Raw genomic sequence first — 22,652 nt, 5'->3', positions numbered from 1 at the left:
GTTCGTTCGTTCGTTCGTTCGTTCGTTCGTTCGTTCGTTCGTTCGTTCGTACGCTCGCTCGTACGCTTGCTTGATCGCTCGATCGCTCGCTCGCTCGTTCGTTCGTTCGTTCGTTCGTTCGTTCGTTCGTTCGTTCGTTCGTTCGTTCGTTCGTTCATTCGACGTCCGATAACGTCGACGGCCATCATGGTGTGTCCAATTCAGTTCGCGACAATTCTTCATTGCTTTCACCTTTCGGAAAAGCTCTTTTCTCCTCCTCTTCTTCTTCTTCTTCTTCATCATTATTATCATATCATCGTCGTAGTCATCATCATCATTGTCATTGTTCTCTTTTACATTCCTTTAATTTCAATAATTTTCGATACGTTTCTTTTACTGTGTCGCCCGCAGCTAAAACAACAACGACGATGACGATGACGACGACGACGACGACGTGACCGGAAGCTCGCAACAACTTCGACTCATTCGACCTCTTCTTCTCTCGATCCGTGCGAAAACGGCGATTAATTCTCACTCGTGTTTTATCTTTTTTTTCTTCAAGAAAAAACAAAGAGAGAGAGAGAGAGAGGAAAAAAAATATAATTAACTTCCGCATTCTGGAGAATCCGTTACTGTTAAACGCGTCCGGGATTTCTCGTCATCTCGAGAGATATCGAAAGTGGGTCACCGGTTCTTCTTCCGCTTTCGCACGCTTTCGTTCTTTCGTCGATCGAGTTGTTGTTCGATTTAATATTTATTTTTTTCTCATTCTTTTTCGTGCTCTTTTTTCCTTAATTTTCTTTCGTTTCTTTTTTCTCTTTTTTTTTCTTTTCTTTTTTTTTTTTTTGCCATCCCTTTTTTTCGTTCTTTTAATTTATACGCGAAAAGAAGAGAAGAGATACGACCGTACGTGTGAAAAAGTGAGTACGAGTTGAAAGTTCCTATCGTGCGAGAAGAAACGACTGTAAATAATAGTAATAAATAAAAAATAATCATAAAAATTATAATTATCATAATAATAATAATAATAATAATAATAATAATCGTAATAATAATAAAAGGGAAGGTATCGAAAGGGGAAGAGACAGTTGCAAGAGGAGAAAAGCGGTTTGCACGCGAGGGGTTCGAGACCCTTTGTGTGAACGAAAAAAAGATTGAAGAAGAAGAAGAAGAAGTAGAAGAGAAAGAAAAAGAAGAAGGAGCAAGTGAAAGGAAGAGAGAAGAAAAATAAAAGGGTGGAAGGAGAAGTAAAGGGGGAAAAATAAAAGCACCAGAAAGAAAGAAGGAAGGAAAGAAAGAAAGAAAGAAAGAAAGAAAGAAAGGGAAACCATCGACAATCCCACGTCGTGGTAACTTCGTGTCCGTGCCTTCTGGTCTCTTAGTGGGTAAAGATGGCGGTCTTGTCGCTCGTTGGTTCGTTCGCCGAGTTGTAAGAGGGGAAAATGTGACGCAACCCATCATCACGTGATCGAACCGTGGCTGGCCTCTCTCGCTGGGCCAGTGTGTGATCTAACGTTTGTTACGACGGTCGGTCGTGGATCGATCATATCGACCATAATACATAATAAGTATATTATATGAAGAATGAGAACAACTCTAGTAAGATAATGGTGGTTGGGAGTGCGAAATAATAGAAAGAAAGAAAGAAAGGAATGAAGACACGGAGACTGGTCAACATTATCTGTCCTTCTCTGTTCCACAAGTCGATGCCGCGAGACATAACGGACGTCTTCTTAATCCGCGTACGGACACACGCACGCACACATACACACAGGGGGTGTTCTTCCAACCGTCGGCTCTCGGTCGCTGGGTCAGTGGGGGTGAGAAACTGGCTTGGCTCTGCGTAACGACAGTCAGTCTTTTTCTCTCTCCTATCGGCCTCGCGAATTAGCTCTCTCTTTCTCTTTCTTTCTTTCTACTCGTTTATCTATCTGTCTATCTTATTTTCATATCCATCTATCTATTTATCCGTCTATCATTCTACCTATCTACCTACCTATCTCTCTCTCTCTCTTTCTCTCTCTCTCTCTCTCTCTTTCTCTCTCTCTCTCTCTCTCTCTCTCTCTCTCTCTCTCTCTCTCTCTCTCTCTCTCTCTCTTCGTCCCTCCAAAGAAATAACTCTCTTCGGAGCCAACGTAAGAATCTTAAAAATTGGAAAATTGGTGATCGTTTTTTAATCCCAAAGATACGGACAGAAAGTTGTTGTAGGTGTTCTCGGACTCAGCAGTGAGAGCCGTGTTCCCCCAGCTGTAACGTGCTTTGTTTTAGTGGCTCTGGGATCATGGAAGACACTGCGCGAGTACCGAACGTTCTGCGATATATTGTACAAATATTTTATCCTTCTAAGATCATGGACTGTTGCTAGTTTCCTCGATGATTAACAAAAGATCAAAAAAGAAAAAGAAAGAAAGGAAGATTTTTGAGGATCGTCATAAATACTTCGTCGTTGATGTTACGTGCCTTACGAAGTAGGACGTTTCATCAATTAGATTTCTCCTAATCGTTCTTTATGTCATGCAATCGAAATTTAATGTGTGATATCAGAAACTGAAAATGTAAATATAACCATACTCATCGTGAGCAAACGTATACGTGATTAAATCAAAGTCCAAAACGTTTGGAAATTTTTGGTGTCGTTGGCAATATTGCACCTGCCACACGAAATATTGCCGATGGCTCGAAACAACGGCACGGCAACAGCATCGAGCAAGAACGGACCGCTTTTGCTGGTATTATAATCGCCGTTGCAAGATTCCCGACTAAACCGCCGTTCACCTCGACCATTTTATACTTTCTAAAGCCGCTTACTTTCGTAACTTGGCAAATACCGTGGTGGCCTCGTTGTATCTCTACCATTGCCGAGTTCTACACAGTTAGCATTTATATGTGTGTCCAAGTTGAAGTTTTCTTTCCTTTACTCTATACTAGCATATAGTAATGCATAATTAACATGCGTAATACATACGTATACGAAGAATTTGTTTTTCTTTATTTCATTTATCATTTCTTTTTTCTATTTGTTTAAACATTTTTTTCTACTTTTTTCTTCTTCTTCTTTTTTTTTTTTAAGGAAAATCTAACGTTGCATCGTTATTAACTTTTTTACTCGAACGATAGATCATCTGCGCTTATTCATATCTCTTGCGCAATGACTATTGCGCTGTTGTAATATCACTTAACAAAGTACATACGTTTCAAGAATTCATTTTATCGAGATAATTGCAATTAAAACGATGATTGTCAGAGAGAAGAGGAGGAGGAGAAAAAAAAGAAGAAGATATATGTATCTACGTAATTTTGTACAATTCCAAGAATAATTGCAGTAGTTTATAATCGATGACATAGCAAACGTTTCTAAGATAATAACGATCATATAAAAGTTACTTTATATAAAAGTATTAAATGATAAAAGAATTGATAACGATTAAAGTGGTGGGTAACTTTATCTTAATAGAAAAGGAGAGAGAGAGAGAAAGATGAGAGGCTAACAGGACTATGGAGGTAAGTTTGGAAAGTTACGGTTCGTCGTGAATAAAAAAAAATCAAACGAGGCGGAGAGAAAGATAGAAGTGTGTTATGTATCTACGTGCATATACATGAGAAATAGAGAGAGAGAGAAAGAGAGAGAGAGAGAGAGAGAGAGAGAGAGAGGTGTATACAAGTAGAAAAGGGAAGTGGGACTAGCTTGCCTTGTACTACTTTCTTGCGCAGTTACAGGAACAGCGATAGGCATCGACTCTTAGCACAAGAACTTAGATATAAATTCTAAGATGAATTAGATTAATCTACGACGTATATTTTTATATTATCAAAACTATGAGAGATAATTGAAAATATTAAAAATAATAATAAAAAAGAAAAGAAATAAAGAAATATGTAAATATATAAGTCAACATTGAATGATAGATACGAGTTAAAATTACTCTTAAAATGCATCATTTTTTTCTGTACGTTTAGAAAAAGAATCGTCAAAGAGCCATAAAATTCATTGATCGATTAGATTACTGATATATATATATATATATATATATATATATATATATATATATATATATATAATTGTTTGAATCCTATTAATTCCGATCATATTTAATATCTTAACAAGCTTAATTGTACTTCGTTTAATAATCCAATAATCCTCGTATTAACTTTTGCGGGTATAATTAACTATAAGAGTATTCTTATACTTAAAACAAAAAATGTGATATGTAAACTTTTCTTACGTACATATATATATATACACACGCACACAAACGATATGTAAGTAGAATCACATTCGTGATCTTTGCTGAACGAACGAGGGAACGAGCGCGTGCGGGTGGCCTAGCGCCATTTTATAGAAGGCCTCAGTTTGCGGCCATCTTTCGCGTAACAATTCCAAATGTTTCCGCCTTCGTTCGTTTCAGCTTGCGTCTCTACGCTCTCCACGTACATATGTAGTAGATTTCGTTTTATCCGGCATGTCTAATTTTACACGGTGACCTCGAAACCGTACTTCGTCCAAAACCCACGTTCCTCTCCTCGTACTTGAAATCGAAAAGAAAAAAAAAAAAGAAAGAAAAAAGAATATGAAACGAAATGAATGAAGAATCTCTTCGGAAGAAGGAGAGAGAGAAAGAGAGAGAAAATATATAAGTATATCTAAAGTTTGAAAATTGTATATGAGATTGTTGAAATAAATCAATTTTTACTCGTGCTCCATGGCGACTTAAAATTTTTCTCTTCCTTGTCAAGATTTACACAAACGACCTTTCTTCATTCACATTTTACCAAGTTAAACGTTTATTTATCTTCAGCTTCATCCGGTCGCACGTTACAAGGTCATCTATATACTTCCGCCTGTTTGATATAATAATCGAGTGTAAAAGTGAAACATATTTTGTAAAAACATCTAAATAGATTCTGGATGGAATAAAATTCCAATTTTACGACTAATATATTATTAATATCAGAACTCGGCGATTTGTTCTTTTTCTTTGCAACAAAATGACTACTCGGGGTCCTGTTTTCTTTTTTTTTTTTTTTCTTTTTTCTCCAAGTACGAAAATATTCAAAGCACCCCCCTTACGAGAGTATATCTTCTTTCTTTCTTTCGTTCCTTTACATTTATCAAACGGGAGATAAGTTCGTCGGTTCAAGGTTAAAGGTTTCACCTGCCTAATGGGAGAAGAGTAAAGAGGAAGAGGGGGGACGATGGAGTTATGAGTCGAATTGGTTTTTTTGGGGTGAGATTCTAGGCGTCGACGCCAATGCCGTGGATGACATCATTGCGAAACGGTCGTTTCGTTCGTGGGGCCGTGTTGGTGGAGGAGGATGACGATGAAGAGGAAGAAGAGGAGGAGGTGGAGGAGGAGAAGGACGGCGGGTGGAGGGGGAGGAGTGGTAAAGTCTGCGGATGATTCGTGAGAGGTGAAGAGAGCCGGGAGGCCTTGCGAGAACTATGCGAAAAGAGGAAGAGGATGGGTGGAAGGAGGAATGAGATGCGCGCACGATGACTAGAAAGAGAAGGAGTGAGATAGACAGAGGAGGAGGAGGAGAAGGTGGCGGCGAAGAAGAAGAAGGGGGTAAGGGAGGAAGCATGTCTATATATCAGTGTGTCTATATGGGTGCTGTTTGTTGCGCGATTGCGCGTACCTAACCAACGAAGCAAGCTTCACGTGTGTGTAAGGAAAGGTGGTGGAAGCGAGAAAGACGAGATTATAGATGGGAGAGAAGAGTAGGGGAGGCGGAAAGGGTTGGGGGGGAGGGAAGAGAGCATGATATAAGCATGCCGTGGTCAATCCGCGTAGTGGGGCGAAGCGGGCAACCAGGCCTTGAAGAAGGAAAAGAGAACAAAAGCGCACGCTCTGCGACTATGCGCTGCGTAGCGCGCGCTTCTGTAAGAGTGTGTGTGAAAGAGAGAGAGAAAGAGAGAGAGAAAGACAGATCTTCGCGAGAGCTCTGAGGAAGAGTAATATATTTTTTTTCTTGCTCTTTTTTTCTTCTTTCTTCTTTTTTCTTTTCGTTGAACATCGATATGATTTTTCATTCTTTTATAGATTTTTCTTTCGTTTTCTTCTTTTTCTTCTTCTTCTTTTTCTTTTTGATCTTTGAACGTTTTTATTTTTCTTTGATTTTATGAATTTCCATTCGCAGCCAGGAGAACTATGGATGCCTGAACGGAATATTCCGTTCGGAGGGTGGAACGTTTCTCTCGCTTATGTAGTAGAGAATTATATCATAGTGGTAGTGAACGTAGAAGAGAAAGAAGAATGAGAAACATCGCGACGTAAAGGCCAAGCAGGACGTTCATCGTCGTCGTCGTCGTCGTCGTCGTCGTGTCGCCGTCGTAGTTATCGTAGTCGTCGTCATCGTCGTTGTCATGGTTATCGCTGAACGTACGTATGTATGTATCTATATACAATGCGTATGTACAACACGAGAACGTTCGTACTATGCGTAGAACAGACCGCGTTGCGTAATCGCGACGATATCAATTATTAAGCATAGTCTTTGGCTTCGAACTAAGTGAGCCACCAGTGGCGACTTTCTGGCCACGTTTTGTAATGCCTAAATTCGATTACTTATTCCTTTCGATTTCTTCTTAACTAGAGGCCATTTTTTTCTTTCATTTTTCTTCTTCTCTTTTCTTCTCTTTCTCTCTCTCTCTTTTTTTTTAACTCTGCAAACGATCGCTCGCTCGTTCATTAGTTCGTCCTCACACGATCTATCCTCTGGGTATTACTTTTTTCCTTTTTTTTTTCTTTTTTGGCTTCTTTTTCCTCCCACTTTTTTTTTCCTTTTTCTTCTTTTAACTTTTTATCAGTAGATTCACGCTTTTCCGCACCGCATCGCACGCTATCGCGCTGCATTAACCCGCAAAGCCGGACGACAACGGCTACTACATCGGCACCGCAAGCTATCGCGGTTTTATTCTTTCTTTCCTCTCTTACGTACGAATTTAGATTCGTACACTTGCCGAGATAAATACTACGTACGAAAAGAGGAAGTTTGGCGGAACGATTTTTTGTAGATGAAAAAAAGAAAAAGAGAGATAGAGAGGATAGGACAATAATCTTGAGCGATAAACGGCAAAAGAATCAGAGTTTACGTGGACATTGGAGCAGGGCTTTAGAAAAATCATACATACATATCCTATATGTGGTTTGAACGTTCCCCGATGATCTCCAAAGTTAATCTTTCATTTTTGATCGTTTCACCTTTTTCTAAATTCCAAAAGGGAAATAATGTTTAGTTTATTTCGAGGAGTATTAAAGGCTTATAAGAGTATAAATCTTGAAAAAGGTAAAAAAGGAGGATGTAAAGCAAAATGTGGTATTCGTAAAGGCGAGGGCGGAACGTTAAAAGGGAAGGAAGCAGAAAAGATGGAAGTGTAAGTGGTAGGGATGGGTTTACGATGCGGATTCATAATCCGCTTCTTTACCGAAAAACCCACCCTAACTTTCACCCTCGCACCATTCCGAGACGTGGCACTTCCAAAGATGGCTGCCATGGCAGGAGGTCAGCGGGTGTGCGCTTAGACCACGCCCTACGACGCGTCGCAGGCAAACCAAACGAAGCTTTCTAAAGGCGATTAGTTCGCGGTGGATCCGAGTGGAGGCCGTGCGAAGCGAAGCCGACGATGTTGACGCGTCAAGGGCGCTTCAAGGACGAAGAGCGCTCCTCTTTTAGGAAGGACGCGCGCGCACACGCCCGCAATCTTTCTCTGTCTCTCTCTCTCTCCCCTCCTCACTCTTTCTGTCTCCCTTCTTCCCGGAAATCTTCTTCCCTTTCTATCGTCCGCCATTCTTCTAGGGTCCCTAGAGGCAACGCCGCACCCTACAGCCTTTCTTCTGTATTCCAAAAATATCGACGTGACTTTCAAACGCCAAAATTCAACTAATTTTGTACTTTTCTCTTCTTCTTTTCTTTCTTTCTTTCTTTCTTTATTTTTTTTCTTTTACTTTTAAGGAATATCCTTACAACGTTTCATTCGACGATCAATTTGTATCTACATAGAAATGTTGAGAAAACAATTCTATATTTATCTTCTATTAAATACATATAAATAATAGATATAACAGAATCAATGAGATAAGTGATTTAATCGTTCGATGCGCATTTGGCAACTCTCCCTTATTTCTTATAATGCTTGACGTAAGGATTAAAGGTTTAATCTAAACATTTTAGATACGATAACAATATCATAATTATTATTGGGTCTTAATAATTTATTGGAATGCATATGAGAGACATTGAAATTTATACATAAATAATCTAACAAAGTAAGAAAGTTATTCAAACAATATATAATTATATGTGTATATTATAACGCATGCTTCTCTCTTTCTTTCTCGCTTTCTCTCTCTTGACCACCCTTTTGATAAAGCCAAATGTATATGACTTATATGACGCAGAAACGAGCGTGTTTCCAACTAATCTATTAACTCGGTGACGCCTCTGATCGTTATTTCACACGCACGTTTCTCTTCATACACCTCGCCTCGCCCCGATGAAATCATCCTATTCGGATCTTGCAAACGATTAATCCTCGTAGCATAATTTTTCGAAGTCTCTTAACGTGATCATAAATAATTACGATGAATACCATTTCTGTGTATCACTGTATGAAATATTTTACAAATCAGTATAAAAGTGTCATAAAATAGTTTTCTTCGTTGTAGAAAATAAAGAAAGTTTCGTTCAGCAATCATAAATAATTACTCCATAATATATATATATATATATACATTGAAATATTTCCAATTTAACGTTTTGATCGTCAAAATAATTTTACATAAATCAATATCAACCTATCATTAATTAAAATGTTATCAATAAATAGTTATACAAATGTCACTATTGAATAGATTAACATTTCCTTTGATGGGAAACAATGGAAATGGATGATATGGTGAAACGATATTAGGATTACTCAATTATATTGATGACATATTCGAACTATTAACGGCAGTTTGTGAAAAATAAGTACTACGAAATCCGATCAGAAAGAGAGAGAGAGAGAAAGAGAAATGAATGTTGCCACGAGCCGTGAGAAGCATGGCGCTTTTAGAAGGGGCCGGGGTGATGCTGCGAAGAAGGAAGAGGCAAAAGATAGGTAGGTGGAGGTGGAGGAGGAGGAGGAGGAGGAAGAAGAAGAAGAAGAAGAAGAAGAAGAGGAGAGGGTAGAAGAAGAGGATAAAGAAGAAGAAATAGAAGGAGGAGAAAGAGGAGGAGGAGAAGCAGAGGATGGTATTTCCGCTGTTGCATTGCCTATCCATTTGGCAGGTTTGGCTGAGGGCATGCGCACAACATGTGCCCACCTACCTACTTACCTATCTGTCCGCTCGTTTCTCGACCGCTTACCTGCTCGCTTGCCTGCCTTCTTTCCTGCCTGCTTACTTGTCTTGCCTGTGCCTGTCTGCCTGCCTGCCTGCCTGCCTGCTTGCTTGCTTGCTTGCTTACTTGCTTGCTTGCTTGCTTGGCCGCTTGCTTGACTGCTCGCCTGCCTACCGGTTTGCCTTGATCCCTTGAATAGCCACACACATCTACATACACATATACAGTAGGTGGGTTGGTAGGTAGGTAGGTAGGTACGTCTTTCTTACGTAAGCGCCCGTGAGAGAGCGAGTTATTACCACAGGGACGTCAATATGAAAGAGAGATAGAGAGAAAGAGAGAGAGAGAGAGAGAGAGGCGGAGAGAGGAAGAGAGGGAGAGAGAGAGACCAACGGATCCGGTACAAGGGACGTTCGAATTTGACCCGTAGATCGACTCGTTTTTAACCCTTCGTCATCATCATGATCTCTTGTCTTTTTTCCCTCCCCCCTCGCCACCCTTTTCTATTTTTCTTTTCTTTTCGTTTCATTTTTTTTCCTTTCCTTATTCTTCACAGAAAGGATCTCCAATTATATTTTTCAAATTGTTTTTTTTTTCTTTTCCTTTTTCTTTTTTCTTGTAGGTATTACGTCAGAGTTATACTCTATAGTTATGTAAATTTATTAAAAATATGTAGATATGGTGAGTTCGTTCAATTGATCAGGATACGTGCGGTTAACAATACGACGACGGAGTACGGATACATCGAGTATTATTATTTTGCTCGTGCGTTTTTTTTTCTTCTATTTTTTTTGTCATTTTTTTTATTTTCTTTTTTTTCGGATTTTTTTTTTTTCTATCTTGACTAAACTTATTACGGAAGCGCAGCTGGCGGCGTCGGGCTGCATTGTAAATTTATCACCGAAACATGCCTCTGGGGAATTTCGTTTGTAACAGGACACAAATCGTTGCGAAGGTAATACACTGATGAAAATGAGATTCTATGGGTGAAATATTTTAATCTAGTAATTTTTATTTATACGGTTAATTTCTTTCGGGATTAGAACATTTGGCTTTAAAGTGTTTAATAAAATTTTAATTTTTGATTTGCTAAATTTGAATCGTTGACTAGTAGGAGAATTCATAAACTAAATTCGTCTGGATCATATCATCGTATTAGATTTTGACTTTACGACGTAACACTTTAACCTACTCCTCAGCGATACTGTTTTACGATCACTGAAACAATAATCGAAGATTCGTTCGTAGTAATCGATGTTAAAACAACAAAAATTACTTTCTTCGAAAGTAGTCGTATAAGTTAAAAACAGACAATTTCCTATAGCACGATCTCTAAGAAGTTTTACATCAAACGCAATTATATTATATCTAACGATATAGTATATGAGTATAAGATCTCTCGTATGCTTTTACGATTTCGTGTTAAATACTGTAGATGTGTTACTCGCTTAACGACAGAACTTGAAGAAAAAAGAAAGAAAAGAAAAAAGGAAAAAAAAGAAAAAATTTTTTTTATTAAATTCTAAAATAAGTAGAGAATGTATCTCGAATTTGATGACACGTTAGTTATATTTGAACGATCGATTCAAGATGGGAAAAGGAAATAAGAAAATTTAACAAAGAAACATTGAAACTTCGTAATACTTTGGAAGATATCATGCAAATCTTCTTATTCAACATAATTGTCTCTCTTTCTCTTTCTCTTTCTCTTTCTCTTTCTCTCTTTTACACATATACATATACATATATATGTATATATATGTATATATGCATACACACGTATGAAGATGCAAACCGAAAGCAAAACTTACGAAGCAGTGCTTTCATAGATGCAGTGGCCCAGTTTGTAGAGAGCTACTACGAAGGCAGTCTCTGTTGGAGAGTGGGCGGGGAGGATTCGTATCTGTGTCACAGCACACGCGCTCTGTAATCGGAACTTTTCATCGCCGGCGTTCTCTGTGTTCTTGGCCCGTTTGCACTTTGCACGAATGGAGATCGTTCAAATGGAAGATTCAGAGTCGTGCTTAGATCATCGCCAATACACATCATTATGATAGAAGATAGAAAAAAGAGTTAAGAAATCTTTTATACAAATCTCTGTCTATCTATCTCTCTTTCTCTCTCTGTCTCTATCTTTTTTTTACTTGAATTTTATTTGAAATATTATGTCGGAAATGATTATTCCGATGTTTCTATTCTATCATTGAAATAATCATACCGGCACGATGATTTCGATCAACGAAAGGATATTACGAAACAACGAAAGAATAGTTAGAAACAGCAGGAAACGTGAGAAGAGTGTCGAGTCCGAGGTAAAACGAACCGTAACTTCTTACGTGAATGCAAATTCGTTAAATAAGCATACTTCGTAAGGAGTCGGAGCGAAAACTCGTTTTCAAGCTTACTCTTCCCAAACGGAATAACGTTGAACATTTAACGCACTTATATATATATATATATATATATGTATGTATATAGGTAGATAGAAGTATTATTATCGCGTGACATCTTGGTTCATTCGAAAAATACAGCTGTCTCTCTGATATAATACCTATAAGAGAGAACGTTTAGATTGGAATATATACTCACAATATATGAATACTTTCACCTCGATACGAGCTGGTTCTTATTGATCGTCACAAAGTGGTAGAACCTGCATTCGTTATGTCGAAATCGAACTTCTTGTCCAATGAGAGAGAGAAAGAGAGAGAGAGAGAGAGAGAGAGAGAGAGAGAGAGAGAGAGAGAGAGAGAGAGAGAGAGATAGAAAGACCCGTTAGACGACAGAGTATAATATAGAGAGAAAACCGATAGAGAACGCAAGAGCCATACGGTTTCTATCACACCCTTACTCTCTATGCATCTTCTATCTTGTAGATTTATTGGACATTTTACAGAACACCGTGCATGAACACCTAATCGACTTAGATTTTCTATCCTATTTATCGTTAGAATAACGTAAATATATGAAAGGAATAAGTAATAAGTAATACATATTATTATAGCTATCTACTTGCATATATATATATATATATATATATATATTAGATTCTATCTGTAAGAGTTTCAGTAATAATCAACAACATAGTAGACTTTAATCTTTATCTTTGTATAATTCTTCGTTAAGCGAGTCGATATTTACGACACATTTTTAACATTTCATCAACGTCGATGTAGAAACTAGGAGTATCATCGAGAAGAGACCAAAGATGACGACGATTCGCATGAATTACCGAGATGTCTACCTTTGTCGGCGAACAATACGATCGTGTCAACCCAACGTTATGTTTCGAACAAAAGCTCTGCTTGCAAAGTGCTCTCTCTTTCTCTCTCTCTCTCTCTCTCTCTCTCTCTCTCTCTCTCTCTCACTCTCTCTCACTCTTTCAATGTTATGTGTGAATATGTATGCGCCTATGTCTATGTGTGCCATTTTACTTATACCATACGTAGCGCAGGCGCTAGAAATACGCGAATACTTTCATAGTTATGCGTCTGCAACATCGTAATCGGGATGTTTCGTGCTGCACACACACGCACATATATTTGCTGTCCTACATTTAGTGACTATAACCACCAAGCCACGGTATTATGAACTAGGCCGGATGACTCCCTCGCGATTCTATGCACGCGAAATTGCAATTCCACGTCCAAGCATTGTCTGCTTGGCCTCAACACAACTAAGTTTAATAAGAAATTTCGCACGTTGCTTTTTCTTCGCATTAGTTCATTATATCATTTTCGCTTATCAAATTGTCAAAGAGAAAAATGATATAAACAGAGAATTACTAAAAATTTTTTCTTAAAATGATATTCGTCGAAGGACCATTTAATCTTATGTTATTTTTCTTTTTTTCTTTTACACTTCGAATATTATTATATCATCGTATTTGTCATTTATCAAAATGAAAAAAGAAAAAAGAAAAAAATAGAAAACAAAGAAAAAAGAAAAAGAAGAAAAAAAATATAAAAATTGGGAACGTCGCCGGCCATTTTGGTTTCCACGAGTATAAGTATCCATATCCTGTCTTAAAACGGTACTCGTGGATGGACATTTAATCGTATACGTTACCGTTACATCATGAGGGTAACGTTACGTTATGAAACAGTGAAAAAAAAAAGAAAGAAGAAAAAAAAAAAGAAAAAGATAGACATCGAGGGAAGTCAATGTCAAGGGACATGTTTTGTTAATGAAACTAAAGAGAAAATTTTAAAATTTTTAAATGAACTACTAATTTGAATTTTAAAACGAACGTAAAATATATAAATCTATCAAAGGATCGTTGTAATATTTAATTATATAAGTAAGGAAATAAATTCGGTTCGAGATAATCTTAAAATGGATAGGAAATTATGACTTATTGACTCGACATAGTGTTCCACTTTTATCTAAAGTGGTGTCATACGTCAAAACCTTTCACGCGTGCAATGCGACGATGCTTTATGCTCATTATAAATACATATTTAAATATATATATATATATATATATATTCATGTGAATATATACATAAATACATATATACTTATATATACAATCTCGTGTTGGCGTAAAAAAAAAGGACATCGTTTCGTAGCACGCATACGTTTACGCGTGGGCGCGATCGCACGGTAACGCGTGCGGTTTTAGCGCGGTCATAGTTACGCATGCACGAACAAGCAACTCTTTAATCCCGGTTTCATATAATTTTTTAATGTTACGTATTATTTCTGTTTATTTCTTTTCTTCTTTTTTAATATTAAAATGAACAGAAAACTATGTTTATTTTATAGTTAACAACAATTTTTTTTCTTTTAATTCAAATTTATTTATTAATAATTATATGGTGAAGTTTGAAATATTTCAAACAAGTCAATGAAAAATTAACACTCTTTAGCACCATATAACTTTAAAGTTTTATATATATATATGTTTTAATCCTCATTTCATTATCTTGCTAAAAAATTAAACTTTCGCACTATGAAGACATCGTTAAAATGATAAAACTATTTTTCCATAAAACTGTTGAATCACCTCTGACACTTCACTTTTAATTAACGAAACGAATGAATGATAATAATACATAGCAAAGTATTATTGAAAAATTGCTCTGTAGATATACGTGCATACATAACTAAGCATATTATGTATATATATATATGTATCAAAAGTGAAACGAATCAAAATTTTATTTTTAATAATTGTAGTACAAAGGATTGATTGTTATAAGTCCATTATAATTCTTTTGGATATAAAAGAAAGAAAGAAAGAAAGAAAGAAAAAAACAAAATGACGGAAGTAACTTTGAGTCGGAAAAAAAAAAAAGTAAAAGGAAAGAACTCGTTGCAAATACAAATAAAATGTGGTAATTTGTTGCTTGTATGGTAGTTTATATATACATATATATGCATACATGCACATATACATACATACATACACATATTATATATATATACATATACTACTGTCTCTGGCGCAATTCCGATGCGTGCGTAGTCGGTCTTAACTTGCGTACTCCAGCGTTCATCCCCACCCTTTACCACGCGAACCGAAAGCTAGCGTTTCTGTACGGTTTGTTGCGTAACGGTGCAGAGTCATGCGATAGGATAGGATGTGTTGTAGAGGCAGAGAAGTGGGAGAGGCAAGACGGGGAAGATCGAGGCATATAGACGATACTCTTGTCGGAAGGGGACCCAAGAGAAGCGAGAAAGAGAGAAAGAGAGAAGGAGAGAGAGAGATATATATCTATATATATATATATGTATATATGTATATATATATATATATATATATAAAGAGGGGGCGGTGTCAGCCTTGAAACGCGTACGCGAGCTGCGTGCGTCGTCACAAAACAGCAAGCTTGCGAATTCACATAGGTTTCTCGTTCCATGTTCGATCGTTTCCACGTCCTCAAAAAATCTCTTTCGTTTTTTCTCAATTCTCGTTGACAATAGTTTTATATTATTTTATAATATCAATTTATTTGATATTACCATGAGTAAAATTATATATCATTCTCAAAATAGCTTGTCGGATATTAATTAAATAGATAAATGGAATTAATGGATTTATAGGAGAGATAAATTTTAAAATAGTTTGGAATCGAATTATACACACACATACACACACACAGAGAATTATATTAGATAGTAGTAGAGATAACAGAATTGTAGAATTATATATATATATATATATATATATATATATATATAAAACACGATACACACAATAGGAACATCCTTCTCTTTGTTAAGAGTAATTAAAAATACAATGCATATCTCATTCGACCTTATCTTGCTAGCGCGTTCTTCTAATCGTCGTTATGGCATGCACCATTCAGACTTATCGAAGAGCTTTTCTTCCTCCATTCTGCCCTTGAATGTTCAACACGTAACTCGTCGACCTTGTAGACTCTAACAATAAGAAACAAAAGAATCCTATTAGCTTATTATATAGATATATATATCTACAAGTTACCGCACATATACTAGCGTTAATCCGCTAGAGTTTATTATTTTTCTTTTTATCTCCATATACATTTGCTTTTTACATTTCATGATTATTATTTAAATATAATGGACATTGTGTAAGAGTTATTTTTCTTTTAGTCATACAATCGACTAATTCACTCTCTTTCTCTCTCTCTCTCTCCGACTCTGCAAAATACAGACTTGAACATTATCGTATTCCATTCGATTACCGTAATACAGGGTAAAAAGTTTACCTGGAATTGATCGAGCAAGAAGGTAAGATATATAAAAGTTGTGTAAAAATTGGGCCAACGTCGAAGAAAATAAAATAGAGCTGAAGGGTGGAGTCAAGAAAGTGAGAGAGAAAGAAAAAGAAAGGAAGGGTAAAGTGTGTAAAGTGAGTAAAGTAAAGTAAGTAAGTAAGTAAGTAAGTAAGTAAGTAAGAAAGGACGAAAAAGGAAAGCTCTCGGAAGAAAAGGTATAGCCCAGTTCGACTCGTAGAACGACTCGATCGATATCGTTACCATGGTAACATGGACAGTACCGTAGTGCTCTACTACTGATTATTTATGTCAAGGATTCCCCCCTTGCACCGAAGCTCAAAACGAGGCTGAACACAAGCACAGAGAGAACCACCCCTAAAGAGGAGTTAGAAGGGGTCGATCCGACTTGGCCAACGTGTAGCCTTTACCATCCTCGTAATAAGGATTGGTGGTAGGTAAAAAGGGGTGGTAGGTGTAGATGTAGTTGTAGGTGTAGATGTAGGTGTAAGGGTAAGAATAAGGGTAGGGATAGAGAGATAGGGATAGGGATAGGGATAGGGATAAGGGAAAAGCAGGTAGAAGGGAATGAGTTAAGATATAGAATAGTGTGGATATCGTGGGATTCGGGAGACGAAAGAGGAACGGAATGGTTCACTGGTATAGGCTGCTTTCGACCTAGTTTCACCCTTATAAGGCGGTGGTAGCATCAAGAGCAATCGATACTGCACAGGAGGGGAGAGCCATCGTGCGTACGACCAAGCAAACTGAATGTTTATTATTCGAGACGACGCCTGACGTATCATTCCTTAGAATCATCTAAATGAAAGTAACGAACACATGTATATCATCGAGAAAATTTGATTAATGAACATACATTAAATGAATATATACCTTGACCGATCTCGAGCTGAAAAACCATTATTCGATAAACTCGATGTATAATTTCACTATTAGATTTCATCGTGATTTATTTTTAAATTCGAGTTCATCGTCAAAATTAACATCGTTCGGGAAAACATCAGCTCAAAGGAATATAAGGATTAGGGTGCATCATTCTGAAACATCGTTTGTATCACCAATTTAATTTCTTCATTATATTCTAATATCATTCTGAGAGATTGAATGATAATTCTGTATAAATTATTTTTTCTAATAGCTTATGATTTTTTTTTTTTTTTTTTTTTTTTTTTTTCTTTGTGGTATATAGACGTACCACAATAAATAACATTTGTAAAAGAATATATATATGTATGCATATGTAAAGTTTCAATATATTACAATACTACCAAAGTAAATGTGAGAAATAAGTAAACATCACCTTTTTTTAAATATATTTTATAAAACATCCTATTTATACAGCATATAAAACAATACTCTGTATTTATTTTATATTCACATGTTAGCTCTATATGGCTATACCATCATAATCCTTCTTCCTGTGTATATCTGTATAGTCGGCGGATTAACATTTATACTATGACAGCGTACTGTCTTCCGTTTGTTGTAAAGTACCTGTATGCTTGGTGCCAGAGAGCAATGGTGCACTCAGATTGAATTGATTAGCATTCATTAATTCAAGTTTTTGAGCAATATCCAATTCCGTGACATCTCTGCTTATGATCTTATTGAACACTTCGCTTGTAGTAGGTTCTATAATATTAGTTGATTCTACTACCTTTTGCTGCTTACTGTCTTTATTCCTTGCTTTTTCAGAAATACCATTCAATACCTGGACAGATTTAGCCGGATCTTCTAGATTTACAATATGATTTTTCAAAGGATCAGTATTGCTTTGTTTATTTCCTATGTGATTATGAACTATTGCATGATTGGCAAAAATAGTATCTGTTTTCCCTAAAAACTGGTTATTTGATAAATCATTATTGTAACTTCTGTCATTGTCATTACTAGTCCAGAATGAATCATCGAATATTTCAGTGTCCCGTTGCTCACGTGGCAATCGACTAATACGAGCTTTTACTATAGCAAGATGTCTGTGTACATAATCCTGATGGGGAGCCAATCTCGCCGCACGTTCCAAACATTGTGCTGCTAATCCCAATTTACCACGTTCTACCATAACTACACATAAATTATGCAATCCTTGTATATTCGTTGGATCCAATTGTAATATTCTGCGATAACACTAGAAAAATATTTATAAAAAAATGCGTAATTTTAATAGTTATCAATACGATACGAATTATAGATCATATATAAATTGTCTTTACATTCTCTGCAGCGTCCAAGTCCTTGATGTTATTTATATAAATATCTCCTAAAAGAATTAGGCCTTTAACATGATCCGGATGAAATCTAACTAATTGGTTCAAGAAGGGTGCTGCTTCGAGTGGACGTTGCTCGTCTGCTAATAATAAAGCCAAATTGAAAAGAGCTGATCGGAAATCTTCTTTCAAGGCTACAGCATTTCGAAACCAACGCTCGGCGCTGCCGCTGTCATGATCATCCATGGCTAACATTCCAAGATTAAAGTGGACACGTTCATTGTTGGAATCCTATTATAGATACATTCGATACGATACAATAATTATCTTTTATTGTTTTCTATTATTTTTCCAAGTTCCTAAAATAATAAATACAATAATTTATTCAAATACTTACTTTTCTCAGTAGTTTCAAAAGTCTTTCTCGTGCTACTTTACGTAATTCGGCACGTCCTAATTCTTGAAGTAATATAGCTGAATTTAATAATGCTTGCTCGTGTTCTGGATCAAATTCGAGAGCTTTGTCGAGATAAGCTAAGGCTTGAGACGCTTTTCCTTGTTCCAAGAACACAACTCCAAGCTGAAACAAATATGAAAATGTCTTAAGAAAAAAATAAATAAAACAATGATTATATAATTAATAAATCTTCGATAAAGTTAAAGGTGTGTAATAAAATATCTCGTATATTTAAAAAATTGGTATTTACGTTATAATAAATATCTGGATTATTACTGTCGTAAAATAATGCTCGTTCATAAACCTCCTGAGCTTCTTTTGTACGATTAAGTTTAATTAAAACATCGCCACGATTAATATAGGCTTGCGTATAATCAGCACGCATACTTATAGCTTGCCGATACAATAAATCGGCCTCTTCTAATCTCGTAGCATTTTTGGCTATTAAATTAGCCAAATTGACAAAGACATTTAAATGATTAGGTGCTATACGTGCTTGATAAGATTCTCCTGGCTTTGCCTTCGGTAATAAAGATTTTGCCTAAGGAACATTTAAAAATATAATTAAATATATAATTGTATATAATTTCGAAATGCAATATAATGGAAATTTATTGTAATTACCTTCAAGTATGCATCTTCTGCTTCCTTAAACATTTTAAGATGATTATACGTCCGACCGACATTAATATGAGCACCGATATCGTCACCTTGAACTTGTACAGCCATATTAAAGAAATTAAGGGCTTCTTTAAATCGACCTTGACTTTCCAATGCATGACCCACATTATTAAATAGCTTAGCATTCCGATCGTTTACTTTTAAGCCGGACATGAATATAGAATATTCGTCCAACCAATCATAATTCCTCATAAATGTTTTTGTTGAATGGGCGCCCAAAAGTGTTATTAATAGAAACAATGTCAGTTTTTTAAACCTAAAATAAAGTAAAGATTAAAAATTTATATTGATTAATTTTAGTTAATTATCATTAACAAAATATTACTTTCTCATAGATAAAATACTCCATCCGTATCCTACGAGCATACAAAAACCCATAGAAGGAGCATACAAAACTCTTTCAGCAATGACAAATCCAACAGGGAAGAAAAGATTTGATGCAGGTAGAAATGGTAGAATCATCATTGCTAAACTCTGAAAATATATATTATCAAATAAACTAATCTGAACTGAAATTGTTTCTTATTCTTAAAGATTATTATTATTACCATTATAAGAATAACAGACGTTTGTCTATTTCGCGTTAAAGTGGCTGTTGCCAATAATCCTAAGATAGTACCATGTGTGGCTATAGTTGCGAGATTACGAATATCTGTAAAGCTTTCTACCAATGGTATCGTTCCCATTGTCCAATCACAACATAGATCGCTTGGAAGAAAAAGTAATCTTAAATTAACTGCTGCGAGATAATTGTATGTCAGTTGCCTTGTTGGTGTTGTAGCAACTGATGCAGGATTGTCAAATCTAAAATATATATATAAAATATCTGTTATATCGAAATAATTATTAAAATATTTGATATTATCGAATGATTTATAAATATTTGGCCATACCTAGTAAATACAGGTAATTTTGAACCCATTACATGTAATCGTAAAATCAATAAGCTAAATGTAACAGCAGTGAGAGCTGTTAAACGCTTTGTACCTTCGCTGGACCATGTAGGAGATATCTTTTTACCATCAAATGCAGATTTTATTGCTAAACAAATATCTGATGCTTTAACCTGAGAATGAAGTAAGAAATTAATCAACCTATGAAGTTTAAACCCTTATCAACAATATATATACATATTTTATTTTACCTTTTGTACAACAAAAATTTCATATAAGACACACACAGCTGTGGCTGTTATTCCTTGTTCTTTACATAACATAGCGGTAAATACAAAAAACATAGATAATATCAATGATTTCCATCCTGGAAAAGTATAACATTTAAGGATAATATTCTACATAAATAAAAGATTATCATAAGACATATTAAAGAAAATAAAGTTTTACCTGTAGATTTTTTACTTTTGCAACACTTAGTATATGTGATTAAAGCTGCCAGGTAAAATAGTGAGGAAAGAGTTTCAGCTCTTCCAACCACTCCTGTAACCTTATTAAAACGATAAATATATCTTAAATCTTTGCCATCCTAATAGTATAGATATGCGATATTTGACATAACTTACTGCTTCTGTATGTATTGGATGTACAGCAAACAGCAAGGAAGATACAAGACTTGCCAAATCTGATAAAAACATCAAACAGATTCTGAAATTGAAAAATAATATTATGTAAAGACAATATCGTGATGAATCATTTATAAATAGATCCTGAAAGTATAACAAATAGTATTGTGATATTGTAAACAAACCTGAAGTATAATAGACACACTCCAACATGTAGAATGACATTAAGCAAATGATATCCCATAGGATCAAGCTGGTGAATCAGGTAATTCCACCGGAATGTGAGAACACAAAGTGGTCTGTATGACTTGTGTGATTGTTCCTATAAATAGATATTCCAATATACAAACGAAAAATAAAAGGACGATATATATATATATATATATATATATATATATATATATATATATATAAACAAAACAATTATCTTGGATAAACTTTGAATAGTAAAAATATAAAAGGAAATATTTTCTTAGATATTCTTGTTGAGAGAGTATTCCCAACGAGAAGAAAATTAAACTAATACATATGCATTGCCTAAGATAAACATAAAAAGAAAAAAATTTATAATTTACATTGTAATTAGAACGTAGTTCGCAGTATTTCTGAATGTCATATATGACATTATATTTATTTCTGAAAATAAGATTAAAGAAATAGTATAAAAAGTAAGTCAAAAAAATTGCTTTCCAAATTGCACATTTGGATTGCAATGAAATGAACGGACGCCGCGGATCAATACACGAGACACACGCACGCACACATAGGGAGAAAGAGAGAGAGAGAGAGAGAGAGAGAGAGAGAGAGAGAGAGAGAGAGAGAGAGAGAGAGAGAGAGAAAGAGAGAGAGAGAGAGAGAGAGAGAGAGGAACGCCGAAACGGAGAGATGAAAGGGGTGATCGGTGCGCGTCCATTGAATGATTCTCTTCTTCTATCTCACCTTGTGCATGGGGGTACCCCAGAAGTCGTTGTAAAAGACATTCTTCAGGGGTGTATGCGGCCTTAAATCCCGATTATCCTTAATCGCTGAAATATCGTCAAAGACGAACCCGCAACCGAGGCTATTTAAATAAACGGCAAACGCGGTAAAGGCTATGATTGCCGCAAGTGCTCCCCGCGCAGGCACTCCCATCACAACTAACACATTAATCGGCCATTCGGTTTCATGCGAATTAACGGAATAATACGTTATTACTTTTTTTTTTATTTTTTTTTTCCTTTTTTATTTTCTTTTTTTTTCTTTTTTTTTTTTCTTTTTTCTTTTTTCTTTTTTTTTTGTTCAATTATGATCGATCACTTATTATTATGTCTCCCTAAATATATATATATATATATATAAAGATGTACGAGTGTGTATCTATGATGTATGTGTATATGTGTGTATATATATATATATATTATATATGTATAGAAGATTCAAGCTATTCTTTGTAAACCGGAGAAAAACCGGTTAAATGTCATATCTACAAATGCCATTCGTACAGAATCGTCGTTTTCATATCGCTAATACTCTTCCACTTTATTTGATATATTTAAACACCGCCATATCTCACGTTCATCGAAATCAAAAAATATTGACGCGAACATTATATCCAATTTAAACTTTCCCGTCTTCTGGTTTCGCCTTGTCTTCTTATTTTTTACGCGATTTCCTATCTTTTTTTTTACGAGAAAAAAGCTGTCGAAACGAACGAGCAAAAATCAATCGCAGAAGGGTTCGGTACGATCGAACCGTCGCGTCACGGAACAACAATTGAAGAACCCAGA

The 22,652-nt window shown here is 35.7% G+C and overlaps 1 protein-coding gene and 2 long non-coding RNA genes across 8 annotated transcripts; 1 reads left to right on the top strand and 2 right to left on the bottom strand.

Moving 5' to 3' along the window:
- Window positions 1-4,065: 4,065 nt before the first annotated feature.
- LOC118440201 (uncharacterized) lies at window positions 4,066-7,525 on the bottom strand. Its single transcript, XR_004837781.2, has 3 exons — window positions 7,415-7,525; window positions 7,109-7,184; window positions 4,066-4,505 (listed from the first exon to the last, which is right to left on the bottom strand). It is a non-coding gene; the product is annotated as an uncharacterized LOC118440201 (long non-coding RNA).
- On the top strand, window positions 5,731-19,834 carry LOC146872549 (uncharacterized). Of its 5 annotated transcripts, XR_014982984.1 has the most exons (4): window positions 5,731-5,929; window positions 6,115-6,356; window positions 11,127-11,369; window positions 19,703-19,799. It is a non-coding gene; the product is annotated as an uncharacterized LOC146872549 (long non-coding RNA). The 5 variants fall into 5 exon arrangements; XR_014982982.1 differs by lacking the exon at window positions 11,127-11,369 and having other exon boundaries at window positions 5,741-5,929; window positions 19,703-19,834; XR_014982983.1 differs by lacking the exon at window positions 11,127-11,369 and having other exon boundaries at window positions 5,741-5,929; window positions 6,115-6,364; window positions 19,703-19,821.
- On the bottom strand, window positions 15,525-22,146 carry LOC118440181 (protein O-mannosyl-transferase Tmtc3). Of its 2 annotated transcripts, XM_035862851.2 has the most exons (16): window positions 21,826-22,146; window positions 21,072-21,208; window positions 20,887-20,968; window positions 20,711-20,810; window positions 20,512-20,627; window positions 20,261-20,433; window positions 19,916-20,171; window positions 19,693-19,841; window positions 19,311-19,623; window positions 18,937-19,227; window positions 18,627-18,809; window positions 18,236-18,520; window positions 17,323-18,150; window positions 16,896-17,059; window positions 15,996-16,820; window positions 15,529-15,927 (listed from the first exon to the last, which is right to left on the bottom strand). In XM_035862851.2, exons 1-13 carry the CDS (start codon window positions 22,015-22,017, stop codon window positions 17,479-17,481), a joined length of 2,949 nt encoding a protein of 982 aa, XP_035718744.1. In that variant the 5' UTR covers window positions 22,018-22,146; the 3' UTR covers window positions 15,529-15,927; window positions 15,996-16,820; window positions 16,896-17,059; window positions 17,323-17,478. The 2 variants fall into 2 exon arrangements, with proteins under 2 accessions (XP_085517515.1, XP_035718744.1); XM_085661389.1 differs by lacking the exon at window positions 21,072-21,208 and having other exon boundaries at window positions 15,525-15,927; window positions 21,826-22,013.
- Window positions 22,147-22,652: the final 506 nt, after the last annotated feature.

The sequence above is a fragment of the Vespa mandarinia genome, chromosome 14 (genome assembly GCF_050613455.1).
Source record: "Vespa mandarinia isolate Hongniang chromosome 14, ASM5061345v1, whole genome shotgun sequence".
Taxonomy (NCBI): Eukaryota; Metazoa; Arthropoda; class Insecta; order Hymenoptera; family Vespidae; genus Vespa; species Vespa mandarinia.
This window is presented reverse-complemented; position numbering and strand designations above follow the sequence as displayed.